At 35.9% G+C, this 22547-nt stretch overlaps 2 protein-coding genes across 2 annotated transcripts; one reads left to right on the top strand and one right to left on the bottom strand.

The window, feature by feature from the left end:
- Positions 1 to 4253: 4253 nt before the first annotated feature.
- On the bottom strand, positions 4254 to 5358 carry LOC110891801. Its single transcript, XM_022139359.2, has 2 exons — positions 5046 to 5358; positions 4254 to 4873 (listed from the first exon to the last, which is right to left on the bottom strand). The coding sequence occupies exons 1-2, from the start codon at positions 5344 to 5346 to the stop codon at positions 4383 to 4385; spliced, it is 792 nt and encodes a 263-aa protein (XP_021995051.2). The 5' UTR covers positions 5347 to 5358; the 3' UTR covers positions 4254 to 4382.
- A 13661-nt stretch (positions 5359 to 19019) lies between these two features.
- On the top strand, positions 19020 to 22083 carry LOC110889695 (probable aquaporin PIP2-5). Its single transcript, XM_022137257.2, has 4 exons — positions 19020 to 19372; positions 20519 to 20814; positions 20894 to 21034; positions 21732 to 22083. The coding sequence occupies exons 1-4, from the start codon at positions 19075 to 19077 to the stop codon at positions 21849 to 21851; spliced, it is 855 nt and encodes a 284-aa protein (XP_021992949.1). The 5' UTR covers positions 19020 to 19074; the 3' UTR covers positions 21852 to 22083.
- Positions 22084 to 22547: the final 464 nt, after the last annotated feature.

Genomic DNA, 22547 nt, shown 5'->3' with positions numbered 1-22547 from the left:
GCATTCGTTTGGTAAGCTAATCATCTTTATATAAATTAGTAAAAAAGTTAGGACGAAAAATATAATTGTTTGTACTCAAATGTATTACGAAAATGGTTTTTAGGAAAGAAAATATGGCCGAAAAGTAAAGTGGATTTAAGTTTATTTTGATACCCATCTCAAAAAGGAAAGCAAAAAGAAGTATTGGGCCGGAGGGCCGGACATTAATAGTCTACAGGGATTTGAGTTTATTTCAGACAAATTAAGAGAAATATATGTAAGTTATCTTTATCGTTTTTGAATAATTAGAACATTAGCGTATTAAGTTTTAGTACAACAACTAACAGTTTGTTTCCGTAAATAGTAGTTACGCTACAGAAGTGATATGATCAAGTTGCATGGGTCGGATCTCAACCAACATCCGGATGATCTTGATGTGTGGGGCGAGAGTGGCAGGAGATAAAAAGGGTCGGATGTTCGGGGTAGGATCTTAGGATCCTAGTTTCATGATAAGTGGGAAATTGTCTACATCTACCGAATCTAAATTGTATTTTGATGCCATAATGTCGCAAGAGGAGGTGTTGTTTACTTCTTATCAAAGTATTGCAATTCTATAAATTATATAGTTTTTAACAATTAATTAGTAGAAAACAATATCTTAGGTTATTGACGCGTTTTAACAATTTAGGTTGAAAAAGTCTGAGTTGAAATGGAAAATGAACTTGCAAATGAAAGGGATGTTAGGCAAGAGTTGGAGCAAAGAGTGCAACATATGGAAAAAGAAATGAAAGAAAATGAAGAAAAGAGGCACGAACAAATTGAAGAGTTTATGAAAAAATTTTAGCCTCCTATTAGTCATTAGCAGTAGTTTTTTAATTATTCCGGATCTTTATGTTTAACAACGATGGTTTTATGATTGAAACGGGCTCGAAATTTTTGTTATTTATTCTGAATCTTTATGTTATTTGTTATTTGTTTAACAATGGATGATTTTGTAATTTAAGCGTGCTCCGAATTTATGTTATTTGTTTTTGTTAAATTTATACTTCGAATCATATTTATTAATATGCATCTTTCAACAGGAAAAAAAAAGGTATTTTTGTTTTTTCTATTATTTTTTTAAATGTATCCGTAAGAAATGTGTAGGAAAAAGACTAAACAGGTTCGTCAGATTCCGTTGGAATTCTGTAGGAAAAAGATAGTTTCGTAGGAAATGCGTAAGAAAAAAGAATACATTATGTTAGAATTGTGTAGGAAAAAAAACCAATTTTGTCGAATTGCGTAGGAAAAACGAATATATTCCGTTAGAATTGTGTAGGAAAAAAAAACTAATTTTGTAGGAAATGCATACGAAAATGAATACATTCAGTTGAAATGTGTAGGGAAAAAATATTTACGTAGGAACTGTGTAGGAAAACGAATACATTCCGTTGTAATTGTGTACGAAGAAAAAAAATTCGTATGAATTGTGTAAGAAAATTAAAATATATTAAATATTATATAATAAATATAAATACAATTGATTTAAGCACAAAATTTTAAAAAATAAATATTCTGTGTGAAATGCGTAAGAAAGTTAAGAAAATGAATTACGTGAGAAATAAGTAGGAGAATTCTAACGAAACATTTGTGTGGGAAAGGAGTAGGAAAATTCGTAGGAAATGCGTCAAAAAAAGATTACCCACGAATAGAACTCCTACAGCCCATTTTCGTGGGAAATCTGTGAGTAACTGCAGTTACCCATGGATTTCCCACAGAGATTAACATGAAAATAGTAGCAATTTTTTAGTAGTGTATGCATAACCTTAGATGTCAGAAAGGCTTACACATTTTTACAATTTATGTGTAATTAAACCACACACGTGAAATATAAAACATAGAAAACAATAACTAAGTCGATGTATGACCTGCGCGTTGCCACGTGGCCGTTAAACCGGAAAAAATAGACGTAAAAACGTTGAACAACACATGCACATTGCGACTTGTTAGCTCGCAAGATTTAGACAAAAATATAAAACGAATATTTGTAAAAGTTGAAATGTATAGGGACCCAAGTTGAAAGTGAAATGTTGAGGTTAAATTAGGGCTGCAAAGGACCGAACGAACACGAACAAGAACTTGTTTGTGTTCATTTGTTAAGAAATATATGTGTTCACGAGCCGTTCATGAACACTTATCGAACGAGATTTTTTGTTCATGTTCGTTTGTTAAGGAAATGAACTTGTTCGTGTTTGTTTGTTAATTTTAGGCAACGAACAAAAATGAATGTTGACGAACACAAATGAGCACAACTTAATGTTCATGAACACAAATGAAAACAAACGAACACAAACAATCGTTCATGAACAAAATATATAATACACTGACACTTATTAGATATTTAATTTGTCGGAATTTTAAAGTATTTAAATAAATATAAAAACTAAAAACACTAATGAACTATCGAACACAAACGAACACGTTACCGAACGTTCACGAACATAAACGAACGAACACGACCTCTGTTCATGTTTGTTCATTTAACTAAACGGACAAAATTTCTTGTTCGTGTTCGTTGTTTAATAAGCGCACGAACATAAACGAACCTCCCGCCGAACGGTTAACGAGCTGTTCGTCGAACGTTTGGTTCGTTTGCAGCCTAGATTAAATAGTAAAAGATGTAAAAGTTTAGGAGTTCAAAGTAAAAGATAAACTAAAGAAAAAAAAAAGAAAAATGAAAACAAACTGGGTACAACCATAAATGGTAAGGTTACAAGTTTCAATGCAACACAATCTTGCAAGTTAGTATATACTTGAATTACGACCCGCCGCAATGCGGCGGAGATTCTTTAGTTATAACTAAGTCGATTTAGGACGTGCACATTATGTTGAACCCGCAAACGGGAAAAAATAGACGATGTAAAACGTTCACCCATACACGCACGTTGCATCGTGTTAACTCGCAAAATTTAGAACGAAACGTAAAAACGTTAAACTAAAGACGCACGTTGCGATGTGTTAAGTCACAAAATTTAGAACGAAGCATAAAGCGAAAAAATTTGCGAAAAAATGAAAACTATATAGGATCAAAGTTGAAAGTAAAAAAAGTTGTGAGAATAGATTGCAAAACATAAAAAGTTTTGTGTTAAAAGTAAAAAAACAAATAGTTTTGACTTAAAAGTAATTTATGAAACACTTTTAGGTCAAAAGTAAAAAAATCAATTTTTTTTGAAAAACCCCTAAAGCCAAGGTTACAACAACCATATGCATAACTATTTTTTCTTTGAAAAACCCCCAAAGCCAAGATTACAACACATAAGTAAAAAAAAATCAAAGTGGTTAAATCGCAAAATATGAAAACTTTTGAATTAGACGTGAAAAATCAACTTAATCAAAGGGGTTAAATTGTATAAGATGGAAATTTTTGAATTAGAAGTGAAAAATCAAATTAACCAAAGGGGTTAAATTACCAAAGATTAAAACTTTAAACTTAAATTGTCAAAGATTAAAACTTTAGTGTTAAAAAGGAAACAAAGATTAAAAATTTAAATTTAGATTGTCAAAGATTAAAACTTTAGGATTAAAAAGAAAAAAAAATTTTTTTTTTGAAAAACACCGTAACCCAAACTTACAGCACATGTATGCATAAAAATTGTTGCTTCTTTATAAATTTTAATATAATTTGAAATAGAAACTAAGACAAGCATGCAACTATTTTGAAACATACGCATAGGGCCTGAGCTTGTCAGGTTTTTTTTTTGTGAATAAGAATATATTATTTTTTAGTACTTCACTGAAATTGCAACTTTATCAGACCATTGAGTATGGGGGAGGATAGTCTCCAAAGGAGTATCCTTCACATAAGCGCCATGTAGACAAAGGAGAAGGACCCTCCCCTTGGAGACTATCCAAGGGTGTGGGGATGCTCCTCCTTCATTTTTTTATTATTATTATTTATTTGATTTAATTAATTAATAAAAACAAAGTAAATAAAAATAAAAAAGTTACATTTAAATAAAACCTAAAAAAAACAACCTAAAGTTACATTAAATAAAAAAAACACACGTAAAAAAAACCTAAAGTTACATTTAAATTAAAAAAAACACACTTAAAAATAACCTAAAGTTACATTTAAATTAAAACTACACTCCCCCCACTCCATTTTTTCCTAATTTTGTCCTTCATCATTTGTAAAATGGGACGGTCTTCCGGTGGATAGGAGCTAAGGTCGGTGGTCATTATTTTCCATTTCTCTAACTCCTGCGCTTCTTGTTGCTTTTTAGCTTCTCCTCGGCTAGTTTTTTTTAATATTTACCTTCTCGGTTTGCCTGTCGTTAAAGATTTCCTTGAATGATTTTAACTCCGCCATAACACCTTCCAACCTCGAACCACCATCACTTCCTGATGCGGCTTGTTTCCTTTTTTCAGCCGCTATTTTTTTTACTTTTGTCCCTTCCTGGGGGACGTTCTCCATCTTCAATCGGCTCCTCCTCATAGTCGGGCTCGTCGTTGATATTTATTTGGCAACGACCGGTTGAGCCTCCAACGCTATAACTTCCTGACTCGGAAGTTTTAGACCGTTTCGTTGCTCGTTTCGCTTGTGCAACCTCATTTTGACATCCCTTCCATTTTGGGTGATCCTTTACAACTAGCCAAGCACGGACATGTGGGAAAGGAGCTTTGCTCTCATTTTCGTATAAACGCACCGCTTCATTGAAAACATTTTCGCGGTTCCACCCACTCGGTTTGTTGGCGCGCGTTGTGTTATAAAACCCACAAAAGCGGTTGATCAACGTATTCATCTTGCGCCACTTCGAGCTGATAGAATCAATGGTTCTGTACTCGCCTTGTTCCATAAGCCCGTGGAATATATCAAGGGCTTCTTGCCAAAACGAATCGCTTAGTTGATTGTTACCTACAAGTTAGTAACAATAATAATAATATTTTGTAAGAAAAATATAGTATACGAAAAAATATTTAACAAACAACAATAAAAATATACAAATAATATTTAATAATAACAATAAAAATATAATGTACAAATAATATTTAATAACAATAGTAATATAAGAATAATAATATTTTACCGACTATAGGAGACGTTGAAGAGTTAATATATGCTTTCGCCAACGCCTCTTCCTCAATTTTTGTCCATTGTTGCATTTGTTTGCCCGGTGCGTCTTCCTTTTTACCCTTTCCCTTTTTATTTTTCTTTTTTGAAGGTTCAGGTTGTGTTTCTGGCACAACCTCTATCTCATCATCTTGTTCCTCGATTTGTGTTTGAGGTGCTTGTGGCATGTTGGGTTGTTGCATTTGATATGGGTTGAACGGCATGTTGGGTTGTTGCATTTGATATGGGTTGAACGGCATGTTAGGTTGCATTTGCATTGGGTTGAACGGGTATTGGTTGAAAGCGTTTGGCATTTGTTGGTAACCGGCAAAAGCGTTGTCCATTACGGGTGTGTAGCCGGATGACGAAAACGGGTGTGAACTTGAGTTGGGATTATATAGGTTGTAGGGATCCATAATTTTTTTAAAGGTTGGGAGAGGTTTTTTTTATAAAAATGAGAGAAAAGTGGGAGTAGTTTTGTAAAAAAGTGGGGTGAAAAGGGGTTGAATTTATAGTGGTGGGGTAATTTTTTTTTTTTTAAATGTTGCAAGTTACCGTTTCAAGGGCCCACCCCATTCAAAATAAAGGCCCGTCTCCAACGTCCAAATTCGGACGGAAAAGCCATGCCGGGCCCCAAGGGGGCAGTGTTTGACGAGCCTAAAGGGGTGGGACGGCCCACTGCCGTTCCCCACACCCAATGGTCTCACCATCGCTTGCCGGAAAACCTTCAATAACACCATTCCTTCTCCTTTAACTTTAAATATACAATACTCTATATGGAGGCATACGGAGGGCGTAACCAAACTTTTAGGGGGACAATCGACATTTTTTTTTCTAAAATATAACACCAGAATTTCCTTTTAGGAGGGGCGTCCGCCACCCCCACCTTAAATTTTAGGTCCGCCCCTGATTTATGTCCATGTTCTTATGTAATTTTGAACGATGGATTTTATATAAATTTTGAACGATGGATTTTAATCACTACTTTATTCGATGAATTAAAATACTAGGATAGACTTTAAAAATATATAAACTTAATTGTTAAAATAATAAAAACATGGAGATTAATAATATATAAACTTAATTGTTAAAATAATAAAAACATGGAGATTAATCAATTACATTCATGCTTCATGCCGTTCAAAAAGAAAAATAACATATCTGCTTTATGATCTCCAGAAAAAATTTGAACATGTGAACCAGATCTTATAATATTTGGATTTTTCTTATCATTTAATATTTGGAATTTTCTTATCATATATTAATAATTGCAAAAAACTGGCGGTCAACCAATAAGAAGAGCACACGTGGACTTTCAGTGACAGAAGAGAAGTGTCTAGATATGATCTGGCCATGGATGGTTGTGCCATGTAGTGGTGAGCCTACTATTCCTTTCTATTTGCTACAATTATTGCACTCGTATTCTTCATAGCTTCCAAATTAATTATAATCGGTGGCGGAACCAGACTTTAATGATCGGGGTCGCAATATATTTTTTGCATACACAAACGGAGCTTTTTTCGGTTGGTGTAGTACGACCCCTGTAACCATTGTAACTTGCTAACGGTAAGCTATACACTTTTACCGATTCTTGAGTTTTTTTACGAAAGTTTCTTTTTATATTAAAATTACATAATAAACAAACAAAATCCCACTCATATTATAAATTATAAAAAAGAGTAAATTACAAAAAAAAAAAAAAAAAAAACGTCGTTTATATTTATACCAAATTGCAAAATATGTCATTTACCTTAAAAAATGACAAAAAAAAACATACTTAGTAGCGTTTAAAAGGAGCTACAATCTTTTATGGAAAAAATGACTATTTTAACCTCTAAAGATAATGAACTTTTTAATGCACAAACTTTTTAAATTTTTAGTTATGTCTATTATGGTCATTAAATACATTTTATTAAAAGCTCCAGATACTCTGTCAAACACCAAATATATGTAAAAAGTTATAGCTACCAGCTTCTTGTCACCAGCTACCAGCTTACACCCACCAGCTACTTTTGCCAAATATACCCTTGATGTTGTCACCTTGCACGTTGTGTCATTTGACCATAACTCAGTTAATTTTCATAGTTAAATTTGATAGAGTGGACCCGTATTTTGGTTATTTTACCTTAATACTAAATAAATAAACATAATCCCTCTATCTCAAAACTCACTATCTTTCCCTCAACCCTTTTTCTCTACTATCAATCTGGTGCAACCACCACCTCCGCCATCACACTCCCTTCGTCGTCGCATCACCACCGCCATTGCTGCACCTCCGCTATAGCACCCATCGCAGATCTGTAAAATCTAAAAAAAAACCCTCCAAATCAGATCTAAACCCACCAACAATCTCAAAGCCCACACTTCCCATTTATTTTCTTTTTGGGAATCATCTTGTCTAGAGTTCAGTGTGTGGTCCGCAGCAACTTTTCGACCCTTAGGGGCGAGGCTTTGTTTTTAGTAGATTAGGGTTTTCTATTCAGAAAGGGATGACGGCACAGTTTGTTGCTCATCTACCTGTTATCCTTATGTAATTTACCCTGATGATTGGAATGAAATCTATTACTCTAGTAAAAAAAATATCAAGAACAAATGAATAAATCAGTTGTTATTAAAAAGTTATAGATAACTAATGTAATTCATATTTACAATGTTAATCTTGATTTATTAAAACCAAAATTAGAGGATGACGATGGTTGTTATGGGTACTGGACAGAGAAGTTGGTAAATGAGGGGGAGGTGATGATGGTTGGTGGCAATAAGGTAGGTAGTAAGGAAGGGAGAGTTAGGGTAAGATGATTAAAATACCTTCAAATGGGTTCTATTTGGTCAGACTTAACCATTAAAATTTAACTGAGTCAGGCTAAAGGATATAATGTGTAAGAGTTTGCAAACATCAAATACGTTTTTTTGAAGTTTTTAAAGGTAAAGGACATAGTTTGCAATTTAGTGTCAACATAATGGACGATTTTTGTAATTTATTCTATAAAAAATGGCATCCTTACGTTAAATTTAAACAATCTATGGGTATTAAATTAAGGAAATAAAAATAAAAACAGTAATAATTGTCAGAAATGAGATTAATAGATAGTGTAGGGGCTAGTATGTAAAGTGGTGTCCTATATAATCACCATTCTTGTAACCCTAATTTTTTGATGAACTTCAATACAATTCAATACAATTCCAAACCCAAATCGGCTCATACCAAACAACATGGTATCAGAGCAGGTTTCCGATTCGTAAAACCGATTCGCTTATCGATCTTCACTTGGAAATCAAAATCATTTTCTACTGTCGTGTTCAATTGCAAAACGGCAAAGTCAAACCAAAATCAGTTTTCCGTTCAATTGTCGTGTTCGAGTCAACAAAATCAATTTCAATCAGTTGTCCAACCATTTGATCCTATTTCTTCAACCAGCGAAAAATTGGTCCAATCAAAAATATATTTTTTTTCCCCAATCAATTGCTAGAACTTTATTGAAATTCCAACCATTTGATCCTATTTCTTCAAAAATTGTCTCCTTTAAACGTTGGTCCAATCCTTTGCAACCAGCCGAAGCATTGTTCCAATCAAAAAAAGGAAATATATTGTTTCCAATCAAAAAATTATTGTTTCCAAACCAATGCCTTCCTTTTTTATAAATACGCTGCAGACAAGTTCGCTAGGAGTTACTTTTGCGAATTTGTAATTATTGTTTCCAAACCAATTTCGCCACTGTTAGATAAGTTCGCTAGGAGTTACTTTTGCGAATTTGTGTTTTTTCTTCCGCTTTCGGTAGCGATTTTGCGGGCGTTTTTTAATACTTGAACGCGAGTTCGAGTGCCGGCGTATTTAATAAATACTCCGGTAAAATAATTTTGCTTCCTAGCGACGGTATTGCGAACGAAAATCTTGAACGCGAGTTCAAGTGCCCAGCATATTTAATCAATACGCCGGGTCAGTTGTTTGCTCAATAGCGATACCTTGACCGCGTATTTACTCGATTTTGGCGTATTTGATTGTTGATAAATACGCTTGATTTGTTTATTGTCAAAAAAAAAAGGAAAAGGAAAAATAAAAAAATAGAAATCAATCATAGTAAGAACAGTGCTTGGATTTTCGATTCCGGTGCCACTGACACCATGACGTTTGAACCATCAGACATACGATCAATGTCCAACCCTCAAAAAACTCAAATCCACACTGCAAACAATGGAATGATGCAAGTGAAAGGAGGAGGAACAATTGAAATTTCACCAACTATGAAATTATCAAATTGTCTCTACGTTCCGTCATTATCGCACAAACTGCTCTCAATTAGCCACATTACCAAGGAGCTAAATTGCACAGTACTAATGCATCCTACTTTCTGCCTTTTACAGGATATCAGGACGGGTGTGATTATTGGACGTGGTACTGAGCGCCAAGGATTGTACTATGTGGATGAAGTGACTCAACAGGGTACTGTGATGTTGGCTCATAGAACTGATAACCGGGAAGCCTGGCTATGGCATCGACGTTTGGGACATCCATCCCATGGTTATTCGCACCTTTTGTTTCCAAAACTCTTCCCTTCAAATGGGAAAATAGATTGTGAAACCTGTTTTCGCGCCAAAAGCCATCGACACCCGTTCAAACCTAGCAATACGAAAGTTGCTTCACCTTTCTCGTTAATCCATTCTGATGTGTGGGGTCCTGCTCCTGTGATGGGGGGGCAGGGTCTTCGGTACTTTATATTATTCGTGGATGATTGCACTCGCATGACATGGGTATATTTTCTAAAAAATAAAGCCGAAGTTTACGAAAAATTTGTCATGTTTTATGCTATGATCCAAACTCAATTTCAAACTCAAATCCAAGTCCTTCGATCCGACAATGGGGGGAATTTGTCAATACGTCTATGAAACAATTCTTTACAACCAAAGGATTAATTCATCAAACCTCTTGTGCCCATACCCCAGAACAAAATGGTGTTTCTGAACGAAAAAACCGTATTATTCTTGAAATGACTCGAGCCCTTTTGATCGAATCTCAAGTCCCTAAATCCTTCTGGCCGGAGGCAGTTGCAACCTCTGTGTATCTGCTGAATCGGCTTCCCACAAAAGCTCTTAAATTTAAGACTCCCTTAGATTGTCTGTCTAAGTCTGCCAGTATTCCTCATCCCCTTACACTTGAACCTCGAATCTTCGGGTGTACTGCTTTTGTTCATATACCCAAAACCAATCGAAACAAGCTTGGCCCATGTGCTGAAAAATGTGTATTTGTCGGCTATGGGATCGATCAAATAGGCTACCGGTGTTATAATCCAACAACTCGTCAAATGTTCACCACAATGAATGTTGACTTTCTTGAAACAAAATACTTTTATAACACCCAACTCACTGGTCAGGGGGAGAGTGACAGTATAGACACTCTGAGCTGGTTAATCCAAATTCCCTCATCTGAAGAAGTCACAACAGAAAACTATCACAGTACTGCGAGTCCTTCAAACACAGACATACAATCCGCGGAGCACAGTACCACTGAAGAAAGTCCATCCAACGTGATGCCTGAGGTAAGAAATACTGAGAACCCTGAAAGTCCTACGTCTTATAATTATGAGACAACAGGGGAAAACATAGAACCGACAAATACAGAACATGTTGACCCAAATGTTGAGCAGGTTGAAAATCAGGTTGAAAATGAGCCAGTAGTGGTTGAACATGTTGAACCACCAGGTGCATCAGAGACAACCGGAAGATACTCTCTTCCGCCGAGAGCCAATAGAGGGGTTCCTCCAAAACGGTACTCCCCAGAGAAGGAGACCAGAAATTCAAGATATCCTGTAGCTAATATGGTCAACGGGAACTTATCTAACAGTGCGAAAGCGTTTGCTACTTCTCTATACACTGAACAAATACCTAATTCCGTAAAGGAAGCACAAGGTAAGAAGAACTGGGAAGAAGCAATGGAAGTGGAGATGTGTGCTCTCATGAAAAACAACACATGGGAGAAGTGCGTTCTTCCTAAAGGAAAGAAAACAGTTGGATGCAGGTGGGTGTATTCGATTAAATATAAACCAGATGGTTCCATTGGGCGATACAAAGCTCGGCTTGTAGCCAAGGGTTACACTCAGACGTATGGGATCGATTACTCTGAGACTTTTTCTCCGGTTGCAAAAATGGATACCATTAGAGTTCTCTTCTCCGTAGCAGCCAATAAGGAGTGGTCTCTTCACCAGTTTGATGTTACAAACGCCTTTCTCCATGGAGACCTAACAGAAGAAGTCTACATGGACGCACCTCCAGGTTTTTCAGGGGGTTTTAAAGAAGGGGAAGTTTGTCGGTTGAAAAAATCCCTTTACGGGCTAAAACAGTCTCCTCGGGCATGGTTTGGGAAGTTCACTTTGGCTATGAAAGAATATGGATATCATCAAAGTAACGCTGATCATACTCTGTTCCTCAAGAGAAGAAACGGCCTTGTAACTTGCTTGATCATATATGTAGATGACATGATTATTACCGGAGATGATACAGAAGAAATAGCACGGCTGAAAAGGAATCTGTTTTCAAAGTTTGAAATGAAAGACCTTGGGAATCTTAAGTATTTCCTCGGAATAGAAGTTCTCAGGTCTAAGCAGGGGATTTTCATCTGCCAAAAGAAATATGTCCTTGACCTCCTAGCAGAAACTGGGTTGATTGATTGTAAACCAGCAGATACTCCAATGGTAGTGAATCACAATCTTCACATGGAACTCAATGGAGAACTTGCAGACAAAGGAAGGTATCAACGGCTTGTGGGAAAGTTAATTTATCTCTCTCACACTCGTCCTGATATAGCTTACGCTGTTGGAGTGGTAAGTCAGTTTATGCACCAACCACAAGTTGCCCACATGGAAGCTGCTCAGAGAATTCTAAGGTATCTCAAGGGAACTGCAGGCCATGGTGTGCTGTTCAAAACAAATGGGCATTTAAAGGTTGAACTCTACACTGACGCAGACTGGGCAGGAGATAAGGGAAACCGAAGGTCTACATCAGGGTACTTCTCCTTGGTTGGCGGAAACCTAGTTACCTGGAGAAGTAAGAAACAGAATGTGGTTGCTCTGTCAAGTGCAGAAGCAGAGTTCAGAGGTATAGCTCGAGGGTTAAGCGAAGTTCTTTGGATCAGGAAGCTGCTAGAAGACATTGGTTTTTCACAAAAGGGTCCTAGTAAAGTTATGTGTGACAATACCGCTGCAATACAAATCTCAGAAAACCCAGTTCAACATGATCGAACAAAACATGTGGAGGTAGATCGACATTTCATCAAAGAAAAGTTGGAAGGAGGAATCATAGAGCTCCCGTATGTAGCATCAAAAGATCAGCTTGCAGATATTCTCACAAAGGCAGTTAACGGAAACGCGTTTAGTAGCTGTTTGAGCAAGTTGAGTATTGGTGACCCCACTACTCAACTTGAGGGGGAGTGTCAGAAATGAGATTAATAGATAGTGTAGGGGCTAGTATGTAAAGTGGTGTCCTATATAATCACCATTCTTGTAACCCTAATTTTTTGATAAACTTCAATACAATTCAATACAATTCCAAACCCAAATCGGCTCATACCAAACAACAATAATAAATAAAAACAATAAAGAAACAGAAGCCCACATAATACTATAATAGTAAATTAGTATTTTTGATAGATTTTGTTTAAATAAAGTCCAAACGACATTTTCATGATTATCTTTTAGATTGGGCCACAAACTAAACACTAAAAAACCTAACCATAAAATTAAACAGGCGCACACTTTATCTCTTCGTGTTCATCTTCCTAACCTAAAAACAACAACAGGCGGCAGAACTACTCTGCCGGAGATATACGTTATGGTCATCTTACCTTCTAGTTCCGTTTTCTTTCAAATAGGGTGATAATTGAAGGGTCAAAGCATCAATAAACGTCAACGTTAGATCTTGGTTCAGTAACAAATCTGATCGGACGGAGGGTAGCCAAAGGGCCAACGGACCCTCTTGACCCCCCTGTGGTTCCGCCGTTTATAATTTTGATCATTCCTTTAAAATCTTATAGAAGTATAACAGTTTTTATTTAATAACCAGTGTCTAACCCTGCGTTGCGAGTGTGCGGGTGAGGACCCATGATTTTTTTTTCAATGAGGTCCCATTGTTTCAGTGTTAAGATTTTTCGCATCCGAACATTAGGATTTCCGGGTTGGTTGACGTTCGGGTCAGGGCGAGACAAGGAAGTGTAAACAAAACTAAATCAAAATTCTGCATTCATATTTCATAGCTCACAAAATTCAAATATGATATTCAACTCTATTCAATTCAAATATTCAAATATGAAATTCATATATTTAACAAAGTTATAAATCTAAAAAGAATAAAAAAGGTTTACAAGTATTCAAATAAAGGTTAGTTGTCATTTTGTGAATGGAAGAAACCGAGCTTAAGAAGAGTAGAAGACACCAAAGGTGAAGCCATCAAGGCAGATGTCTTCTGTTGTGTTTTGAATTACGTTAGAGATGGAAGGCAGCTGTTTGTTTAAAAATGTTTTTGGAATATAAAAAGGGTAAAACCTGTTTAGGGGGAATCAAACTTGTGACGTTCCTGATTAAATACAAGGAATCTACCACTACACCAATTTTAACTTTGTTGCTATGTGGTCCATCTTATAATTTTTTTAGGGTCCTTAGAAAATTGAAAATGTCATCTCTACATGTTTTTTTAGAAAAGATTGGGTTCTGGGGACATCGGGCCACCAGTGGCGGATCTAGGAATTTTTTCCTGGGGGTGCGAAATATTTTTAAAGATTTTAGGCCCTTAGTTATATAAAAAAATTTGGTTCATAGCGGGTCGGATCGGGTTGGGCCGTGTAAGACAAAAGAACATTAAACTAAAATTTATATAATCATCAAAAAAATGGATGGATGGGTTTGCCTAATTTTATTTAGTTCAAATTTCTTTGGGTTAGGTTTGGACTTGGGTTAATAAAAATAGATTGGGTTTTGATTGGGTTAAGTAATTAAGTGAATAAGTGGTTAAAGAATAATTATATAAATTGTGTTATATACTTATATATTAAATAATAATCAGTGTTTATTTTTTTATAAATTCGTAATATTTTTTTTCTAAGTGGAGCAGTTGAAAATTTTCAAGGGGTGCGAGTGAAAATTTCCAAGGGGTGCGGTCGGGATTTCCGGCGAAAAATAACACTAAAAATAATTTTTTCAAGGGGTGCGTCCGCCCACCCACGGCATGGGGTGGGTACGCCCATGCGGCCCACGCTATGTGTGTCCATCCCTGTGAGGGTCGTAAAACCGTGTCAACTATTAAGCGAACGGCGACCAAAATCGAGAAATCATAAAAAAAACGAATTTTTACCGTCACGTGATGTAAATACAAACGCAAACTTATACCACAACTTGACGTAAACATAAAAAAACTCGAATTTATGCCAAAAAATTTTAACTTTAACCGCAAAAGATGCAAAACTCGAATAGTCAAAAGCTAAATTTATTTATATAGTATTAAAGAGAAAGGTTGCTGATGAGACCTTTCTCTTTTTATCACTCAAGTTATTGACTTTTTCATTTCAATAGTTTGTTTAAAACCTCACTTTCAATATAGCATTTTTTTATTATTAAAATGATATCACTCTAACATCAAAACCCTAATATCACAGCAGTTGTTTTTTTTTTTTTAATTCTTTTCAAGTTTTTCCACTTTACATTCTTAATTTTTTGACATGGAACACTATTAACCCTTGTCTTTAATTAAGTTGCAAACCACTGGGTCTTGGCTCAGTGGCCACCGACTCCCTGCATAAGCCGGCCCAACTATGTGGAGGTCGGGGGGTTCGATTCTTCGTTCCCCTCGGCGCAGGGAATTCACCGCTAGGCAGCACTGTCGGGTTGCTAGCTTGGGAAAGGGAATCCCTTCCTCGGTAGGGGGTACCGTGCATCTACCTTTTTTTAAGTAAGTTGCACATTCACTTCTAACTTTCAGTAATTGACAACTTTGACCTTCTTAACCTTTTCTGCTTAATAATTTGACACCTCTTTTGGTTTAAATGACTTTTATGACTTTACACCGCAACGTGGACAAATTATTATACCTTTTTTTATCTATGTTCTATTTATTTTGTGTATGTTCGTAAACTGTATCTGAAAGCAAGTCGGGTCAAATATACTACGTTTTCATTCGATGGCGATGTAATTTTTTTAAGTAATAAGTCAGGTCAAATATACAGTATAAAGACGAGTTACTTTAACTTTCGACGCTGCCGTAACGCGCGACGGATCAAAATCCTAGTTACATGTAAACCAAAAGGACTGAAATGAATAAAAAAAAATACTTGCAAAACAAAAACAACAAAAGATAAAAAAAGAGAAAAAGAAAGAGAGAAACACCATTACTAACACCCTACCTAAATTGTATATATAAAATAATAAGTTAAAATTTAAAATTAAAGTTAAAGCATTTCACGAAAAACCAACTAGTTCTAAGAGTGGCATTTCACCCCTAACCATAACTTATTCGTTAATTCTTCAACATCAATTGTTCAGTCTTCAGACCTTTACTTAATTTCATCCAAGCTTTCGTCTTCAATATCAGTTGTTTAGTATTTAGACCTTTACAACAATGATATTTGACGCATTTTTAGTTTGAATTTTCAAGTCTAATTATCTTTCGTAGTTCAAAAACGATAAAAGAAATCCATTGTGATGAAATTTTATATTCCATCACTGATTTTTTTATTGAAATATAAAAATTAATTATTAATACAAAAAACGAATGAATATGACTGAAGAATGTAAAGTTTGGTGACACATTGAATAAAGAAATTCTAAGTTAGGACCAACACTTGAAAGGGGCCAAAAATTGAATTGAGAAAACCAGGATTTTGGCATCTATCATTAGATGACCACCAAGTTCTCGTGAATCATCATTGTGTCACTTTAAGAAAAGACAAGTTGGTTAAATAAATTTATTATTATGATAACGGGTAACCACCAAAACAGTTAAATTATTATTGAAAAGGTGCAAAAATTTAATTAATGTCTGGTTAGTTATGTTCGGTATTGTTTTTTTTTTTTTTAACTATTCAATTTAGTTTTTTTTTTCATTCATACTTACCAAGTTTTTTTTTTTTTTACCAGCAAACCACTTTTTATATATATATATATATATATATATATATATATATATATATATATATATATATATATATATATATATATATATATATATATAAAGAGCCAGCAAGAAGCTGAGAGAACAAAAAGGAATAAAAACGCAACAGACAAACAACGAAAAAACAAAAGGCAACAAGATTACAACATGACCGAAATGTCAAAAAATCGCCAGTTCTCCCAGCTGGGCATCTTGCACTTGGAGCGATTACTTAACCACAAAAAGGCGTCCTCTTTGATGAGGTCGACCGAAACGGAAACCGGGATGAAACGGGCTTCAAAAGTCATCTCGTTCCTAGCCTTCCATATTCTCCAAACCGTCGCCAACACAACGGAATAAACCACCCTTTTCCATTTATACTTACCAAGTTACATCAAGACAGAAGGTTGACGAATAACAAGCTGCGCCGTCACCCCTTTTGGGTAATATTTTTTAATCGAATTTTTAAAAACAAAGTTCACTATCATAAATGTTGAGCAAATTTGTATACACTAATAACGGACCAATTTACGATGTAAATAAACCGTACAAAATGAAGCAAGTCAGATTTTTTTTTGGAAAGGCGGTTTTATTTCAAAAGCTTTAGCAAGCCGCAAGTCATATAGTTTAAAAGTTCAATAGTGCAATCTTTGCAATTTGGGGATTTTGACATCGGTCAAATTCGAAAATTGGAATCACTAGTGTAGACCGGAACTATTTGATGTTCGACGAAGTGAATTTTATTCAATCACAAATGGTAGGGCTGAGTTTTGTATGGAAGTGGATTAATTGTGTACCAAAAAATTATACGCGTTTATGTGGAAAGCATAGACGAATAGAATCCCCACGCTTGTGGCTCTCATGAGAAGAAATGTAATTGTGGGAGACTCGTTGCCCAATGTGTGGTGAAGGGGAGGATGGTGAACATCTTCTCACGACTTGTCGAGTAGCGATGGAAGTTTGGCACTTTGTAAGTCGGTGGTATAAGATTCCTTCTTCGGTGAAGGACTTAGATAAATGCACATGACAACACAACCATGGATAGAGAGATAAATGCACATGGCAACACAACCATAGATAGAAAAGGAACAAAAGTGTCTTCAAGCGATTATAATATTGTTTAATGAAAAATTGTTAGATTATAAACACGCCTCCCTTCTTCCTTCAAACAGATGCCACTAAAAATCTGTAAACGACCAACAAAAGCCTGATTATCTTGGTAAATCTAATGGCAAAAGATCAATCACGTTTGCGAACACAGACGACACTAGTGACCCGGCTCGCCATTATTAAGAGGAAACCCACTGCACGAATACCCAAAGAGGTAAAACCTCTTCCATAACCTAAAGCAATTTTGCTTCAGACAAAAATCAAATCCATAACCTCTGTATTGAAAGATTATAAGGCTAACAATGCAATAGAAGATCATTGACGATTTCAACCCAATATCACATTTCATATAGTAACACGTAGTCTTTTGAACTTAACTAGCAAAATAGCAGTCTCTCTCCTTACATGTTTCGATGAACATAGACATCTAGTATAGGAGTATGTGCCGTCTCGACCCCACCATGCAATATCCACGTCGGTGTCCATAAAGTAACGAAAGTATATAACTTTATATGTGCAGAACAAGACTAAAATAATGAAATGCACTAATGTAGTGTGGATGCGTGTAAAGTTTACATGCACACCGACACGTGTCGACGTCTACGTACACATTTCTCGTATACTTTAAACCTCGGCCACGATACATCGTACGTTTCCGATATGTGTGCTTGAAGATAACACAAAAACAATGTACGACAACTCAAACGGGTCGGCGAAATTGTGAAAGCAAACCAAACATAACAAAAAAAACCATGATCCCAAAATAAAACTTTATCAAAGAGTTAACTATGATTTACGTTCTCTTGGTATATCCATTTTTTAAATTTCAAACCTGTATTATTTTTGGGTGCTACTTTCTACACCCCCTCTAATTACTTTTTACACCCTCTCCTCTCACATACTTACAGGTGGGGCCCGTGTGGGACCGGCAGTTTTCGTCTCACAAAGTGGGCATAATCAGGAGGGGAGGGGGGTGTGTTTAGAATCAGCCTTATTTTTCTCTTTAACATTCTCAAAACATGTCATTCCAATCAAAAAAACTAACCCTAGTTAAAAAAAATTAGTTAGATCAAGAGGTAAAATGGTCATTTAACATAGTGATTTGGAGTGGTTCGGAGGTTTTACATACTGTCCGTCATGCACCAACCTCTAACTCACTCCCAACTAGGGATGAGGGTGGTACCGGTACCGTACTGAATCGGTACCGGTATCGAAAATAGTGGTGCTGAAATTCGTCAAAAGTAGGTACCGGTACCGAAATATTCGGTACGGGACCGGTACGGTACATGTATTTGAATGTAAAATTTGGTATTTTACCGGTACCGTACCGAACCGATACTGATACCGAAAGTACCAAAAAGTGAGTACCGGTGCCGAAAGAATTATGTACGGGAAATTCGGTAACGGTACCGGTATAGAACCGGTACCCAATACTAAATACTCATCCCTACTCCAAACCACTACGTAAAATAATTTTACTAGCTAATTGAGTTTTTTACTGAGGTTAGATTTTTTGCGTGATATGACACAAGAATGTCGGAAAGGAAAATAGTACAACGCCAAAAATAGAAAAGTAAACAAACTACAAGTGACACTTAAGTCTTTATCAAACATCTCCGTATTTACATTTCACCTACTCTTGAAATAACCATTGCACACTTTACACCCTTGATATCCTTCCTTTATATAGCTCATTACCCTCCACTCATCAGTCATCACCATCTTACACTTCCACGCTAGTTTAACTTGTCTCTCTCTAGAAAGAAACCATGACAAAAGATGATTCTGGTTCCTCCCCCGCCAAGGACTACCATGATCCGCCATCGGTACCATTGATGGACCCCCATGAGCTCACAAAATGGTCTTTTTATAGAGCATTGATAGCTGAGTTTATTGCTACATTTTTGTTTCTTTATATTACGGTGTTGACTGTTATTGGCTACAAGAGCACTACTGACCCTGCTGCGTTGAATGCTGACCAGTGCGGTGGTGTTGGTATTCTTGGTATTGCTTGGGCTTTTGGTGGCATGATCTTTGTGCTTGTTTACTGCACCGCTGGTATCTCTGGTGAGTTTTTTTGTTCTTAGGTTTCCTTGTTTTTGGATAAGAAATTTTATTTTAATTTTCCTTTGTTTTTGGATAACAAAAGATTTTACTAATTTATTAATGTTTAGATTTTATATTTCTAATTTCAATAACTAATAATGTATAAATTATATAAACTTTAAATATAAAGAAATGTATCTGGTATAATTTTATTTTCCTAAATATATCCTATCGTAACAAAAATATCTAAGCAGAAAAAAATGTATTTGAAAATGACAACAAATAATTTTTTAACAATCCCGTATACTTGATATCAGTGGGTGTATTCAAAACCCATCGGGTAACAGATACGAATAGTGTGGTGGTCAATTGAAAAAGACAAAATCTTTAAACATTTAAGTTTTTTAGAGGAGGTCTTCAAATACCATAGACGACAAAGATTAAAAGAAATTTGTAGTTCAAAATAAGAAAAGGGTAAATTACATTTTTTCGTTCTTTATATTTGTACCGGATTGCAACGGATAGCCTTTAACTTCAATAATTATAGTCGCAATCCTTTATTTACAAAACCTGTAACACTCTACGTCCTTTAGTACTAAGCAGATTAAAATTTTCAGTTAATTCTATTCACTTAAAGGTATTTTGGTAAATTCATGTTTTTATCTAAATGTTTAATAAATAAAACCAAAAAAATGCATATATACTTTATCTTCTCCAATTCCTAACCCTAAAACCCTAACCACCACATCTTACCACCACCACCTCATCCTGCCGCCGCCACCACCACCACATCCTGCTGCCATCACTCCGGCCACACCCACTGCCCCTAAGCCTTTGCAGATCTGCAACCCAGTTGTTTCCGGAAGTTAAATACGCTAAAAATGTACAAACATAAAGGATGAAAAGTGTAACTATACTTGGCATACGACAGATATTGAGCCAGGTATATGGTTATGAGATTTGAGATTTCTTGTACCTGTCTCAAACCCTCAAACCCGTCCCATTAATTACCATCTCTACCAAAATTACCCTTATAAAATAGAACTACACAAGGGTAAATAAGTAAGTATACAAACCGTTTCTACAATGTACCGTTGGTAAAAATCTATGTATGTGCATTATCTACAATGTACCGTTGGTAAAAATCTATGTATGTGCATTATGCAGGAGGTCACATTAACCCAGCGGTGACGTTTGGTTTATTCCTGGCTCGTAAAGTGTCATTGATCCGAGCCATCATGTACATGGTGGCTCAATGTTTAGGAGCCATTTGTGGTGTGGGCTTAGTCAAGGCTTTCAACAAAAGCCTCTACAACCGGTACGGTGGAGGAGCCAACGAACTAGCCGCTGGCTACTCCAAAGGCACTGGACTGGGTGCCGAAATCATCGGCACTTTCGTCCTCGTCTACACCGTCTTCTCCGCCACCGATCCCAAGAGGAGTGCCCGAGACTCGCATATTCCTGTACGGACACTACATTTTTTATTTGTTTGTAGATGCATTTTGATACTATAGTGGATATGAATGTGGGTTATGATTTTAGGTTTTGGCGCCTCTTCCGATTGGGTTCGCGGTGTTCATGGTGCACCTTGCCACTATTCCGATCACTGGAACCGGTATTAACCCTGCTCGGAGTCTTGGAGCCGCGGTCATCTACGGCAAGGAGAAAGCTTGGGATGATCAGGTCTAGTATGCATTACATGTTTATTTATCTAATAAGTTTAGAACATGAATTATAAATGAGTATGTTAAAATAGTGTTTGAATTTTTTCTTTTACAAAAATATCATTTGGCTTTTTTTAAGTTAAAAGAAATTGTTTCAGTCAACTAGCACATTACACATGACACACCTTGCGATGTCGCCACAACAAATTTTGATATGCCGCAACAGATTTCCATTTGGCGCAGAAGAATTATCTGTTGTGCCAGATGGAAATCTGCTGTTCGAGATGAAAACTTTGTATGGGAGATGGATATATACTAAGTGAGCATTTAATATGATGTGACCATATCGAAATCTATCTACTACGCAAGCATTGAATATGTCATGGCAAGATTGACGGATATTTAATATGTCGTGACAAGATTGAAATCTATCTACTATACGAGCATTGAATATGTCGTGGCAAGATTGAAATCTGTCGTGTCGGGTCATTTGTCAAACACTACTTTTAGAAAATCATTGATATTTTGTTAAACTCATTGTTGAAGATGGGATTTTCTCATAAAATAAATTGGCAAATTGCATACAACCCTATTTATGTTGCATACCATTTTTAAACAATTTAATTAATTTTCTTCATATAAACATTTTATTTCTAATTTTAAAAGAATATTACAAGTTTATGATTCTGAAGTTTTGTTTTGTTTTGTTTTGGCAGTGGATATTCTGGGTGGGACCGTTGGTGGGTGCAACGATTGCAGCCTTCTACCACCAGTTTATATTGAGAGCTGGTGCTGTCAAAGCTTTTGCTTCATTCAGAAGCAGCACTCATGTTTGAGATTTTATTTCCCAATTGTTGGTATTGTATTATCTTTCAAACACAAAATTTTAAGAATTTATGTTTGGATTTACGCTTTTTAGTATTGAAACCAATGTTTAATGTTGTGTGGATGGAAGGGTTTTGAGTGCTAGACTATATATATTTATGTTGATACTTTAAATATGTGATATAAATCATGCAGTCACTCGTTTGTTTCAGATTATATATAAAAACCGTGAATCAAATACTAGATAAAGATGAAAATGTTTTCGGGGTCACTTGACTTTTACTCGAGACTTGGATCAGTCTTACTCGATACTTGGATTAGTCTTAACTAAATCTGTGTTTTGAGGTGGTTGTTTATTTGCACATCAAATATTGACATTATAATTAAAGCATCTATAACCGGTCGTTGTTCATGGACCCTCTTCATGTTGACATTGCCTGGCAATGACATAAGGGACCATCCTCCTTTCTCCCCCCTTCCCCACGGACCACTCTACTTTCCCTCTCCTATCGTTTTCACAAAAACAACCAAGCTCCCTCACCAACCGTTCATAAAGACCTAATGGGAGCTCTACTTGTCTCAGCCCATGTTGAATGAAAATATGAAATGACAAAGAGTTCGGTTCCCACTCCAACCGGTTTGATCCAACTTTAAAATATTAGTTATGCACAGTGGCGGATCTAGAATATCCTTATAGGGACAATGTT

This window comes from Helianthus annuus, chromosome 7 (genome assembly GCF_002127325.2).
Source record: "Helianthus annuus cultivar XRQ/B chromosome 7, HanXRQr2.0-SUNRISE, whole genome shotgun sequence".
NCBI lineage: Eukaryota > Viridiplantae > Streptophyta > Magnoliopsida > Asterales > Asteraceae > Helianthus > Helianthus annuus.
The sequence above is the reverse complement of the archived record's forward strand: the minus strand, read 5'-3'. Positions and strand labels throughout refer to the sequence as shown.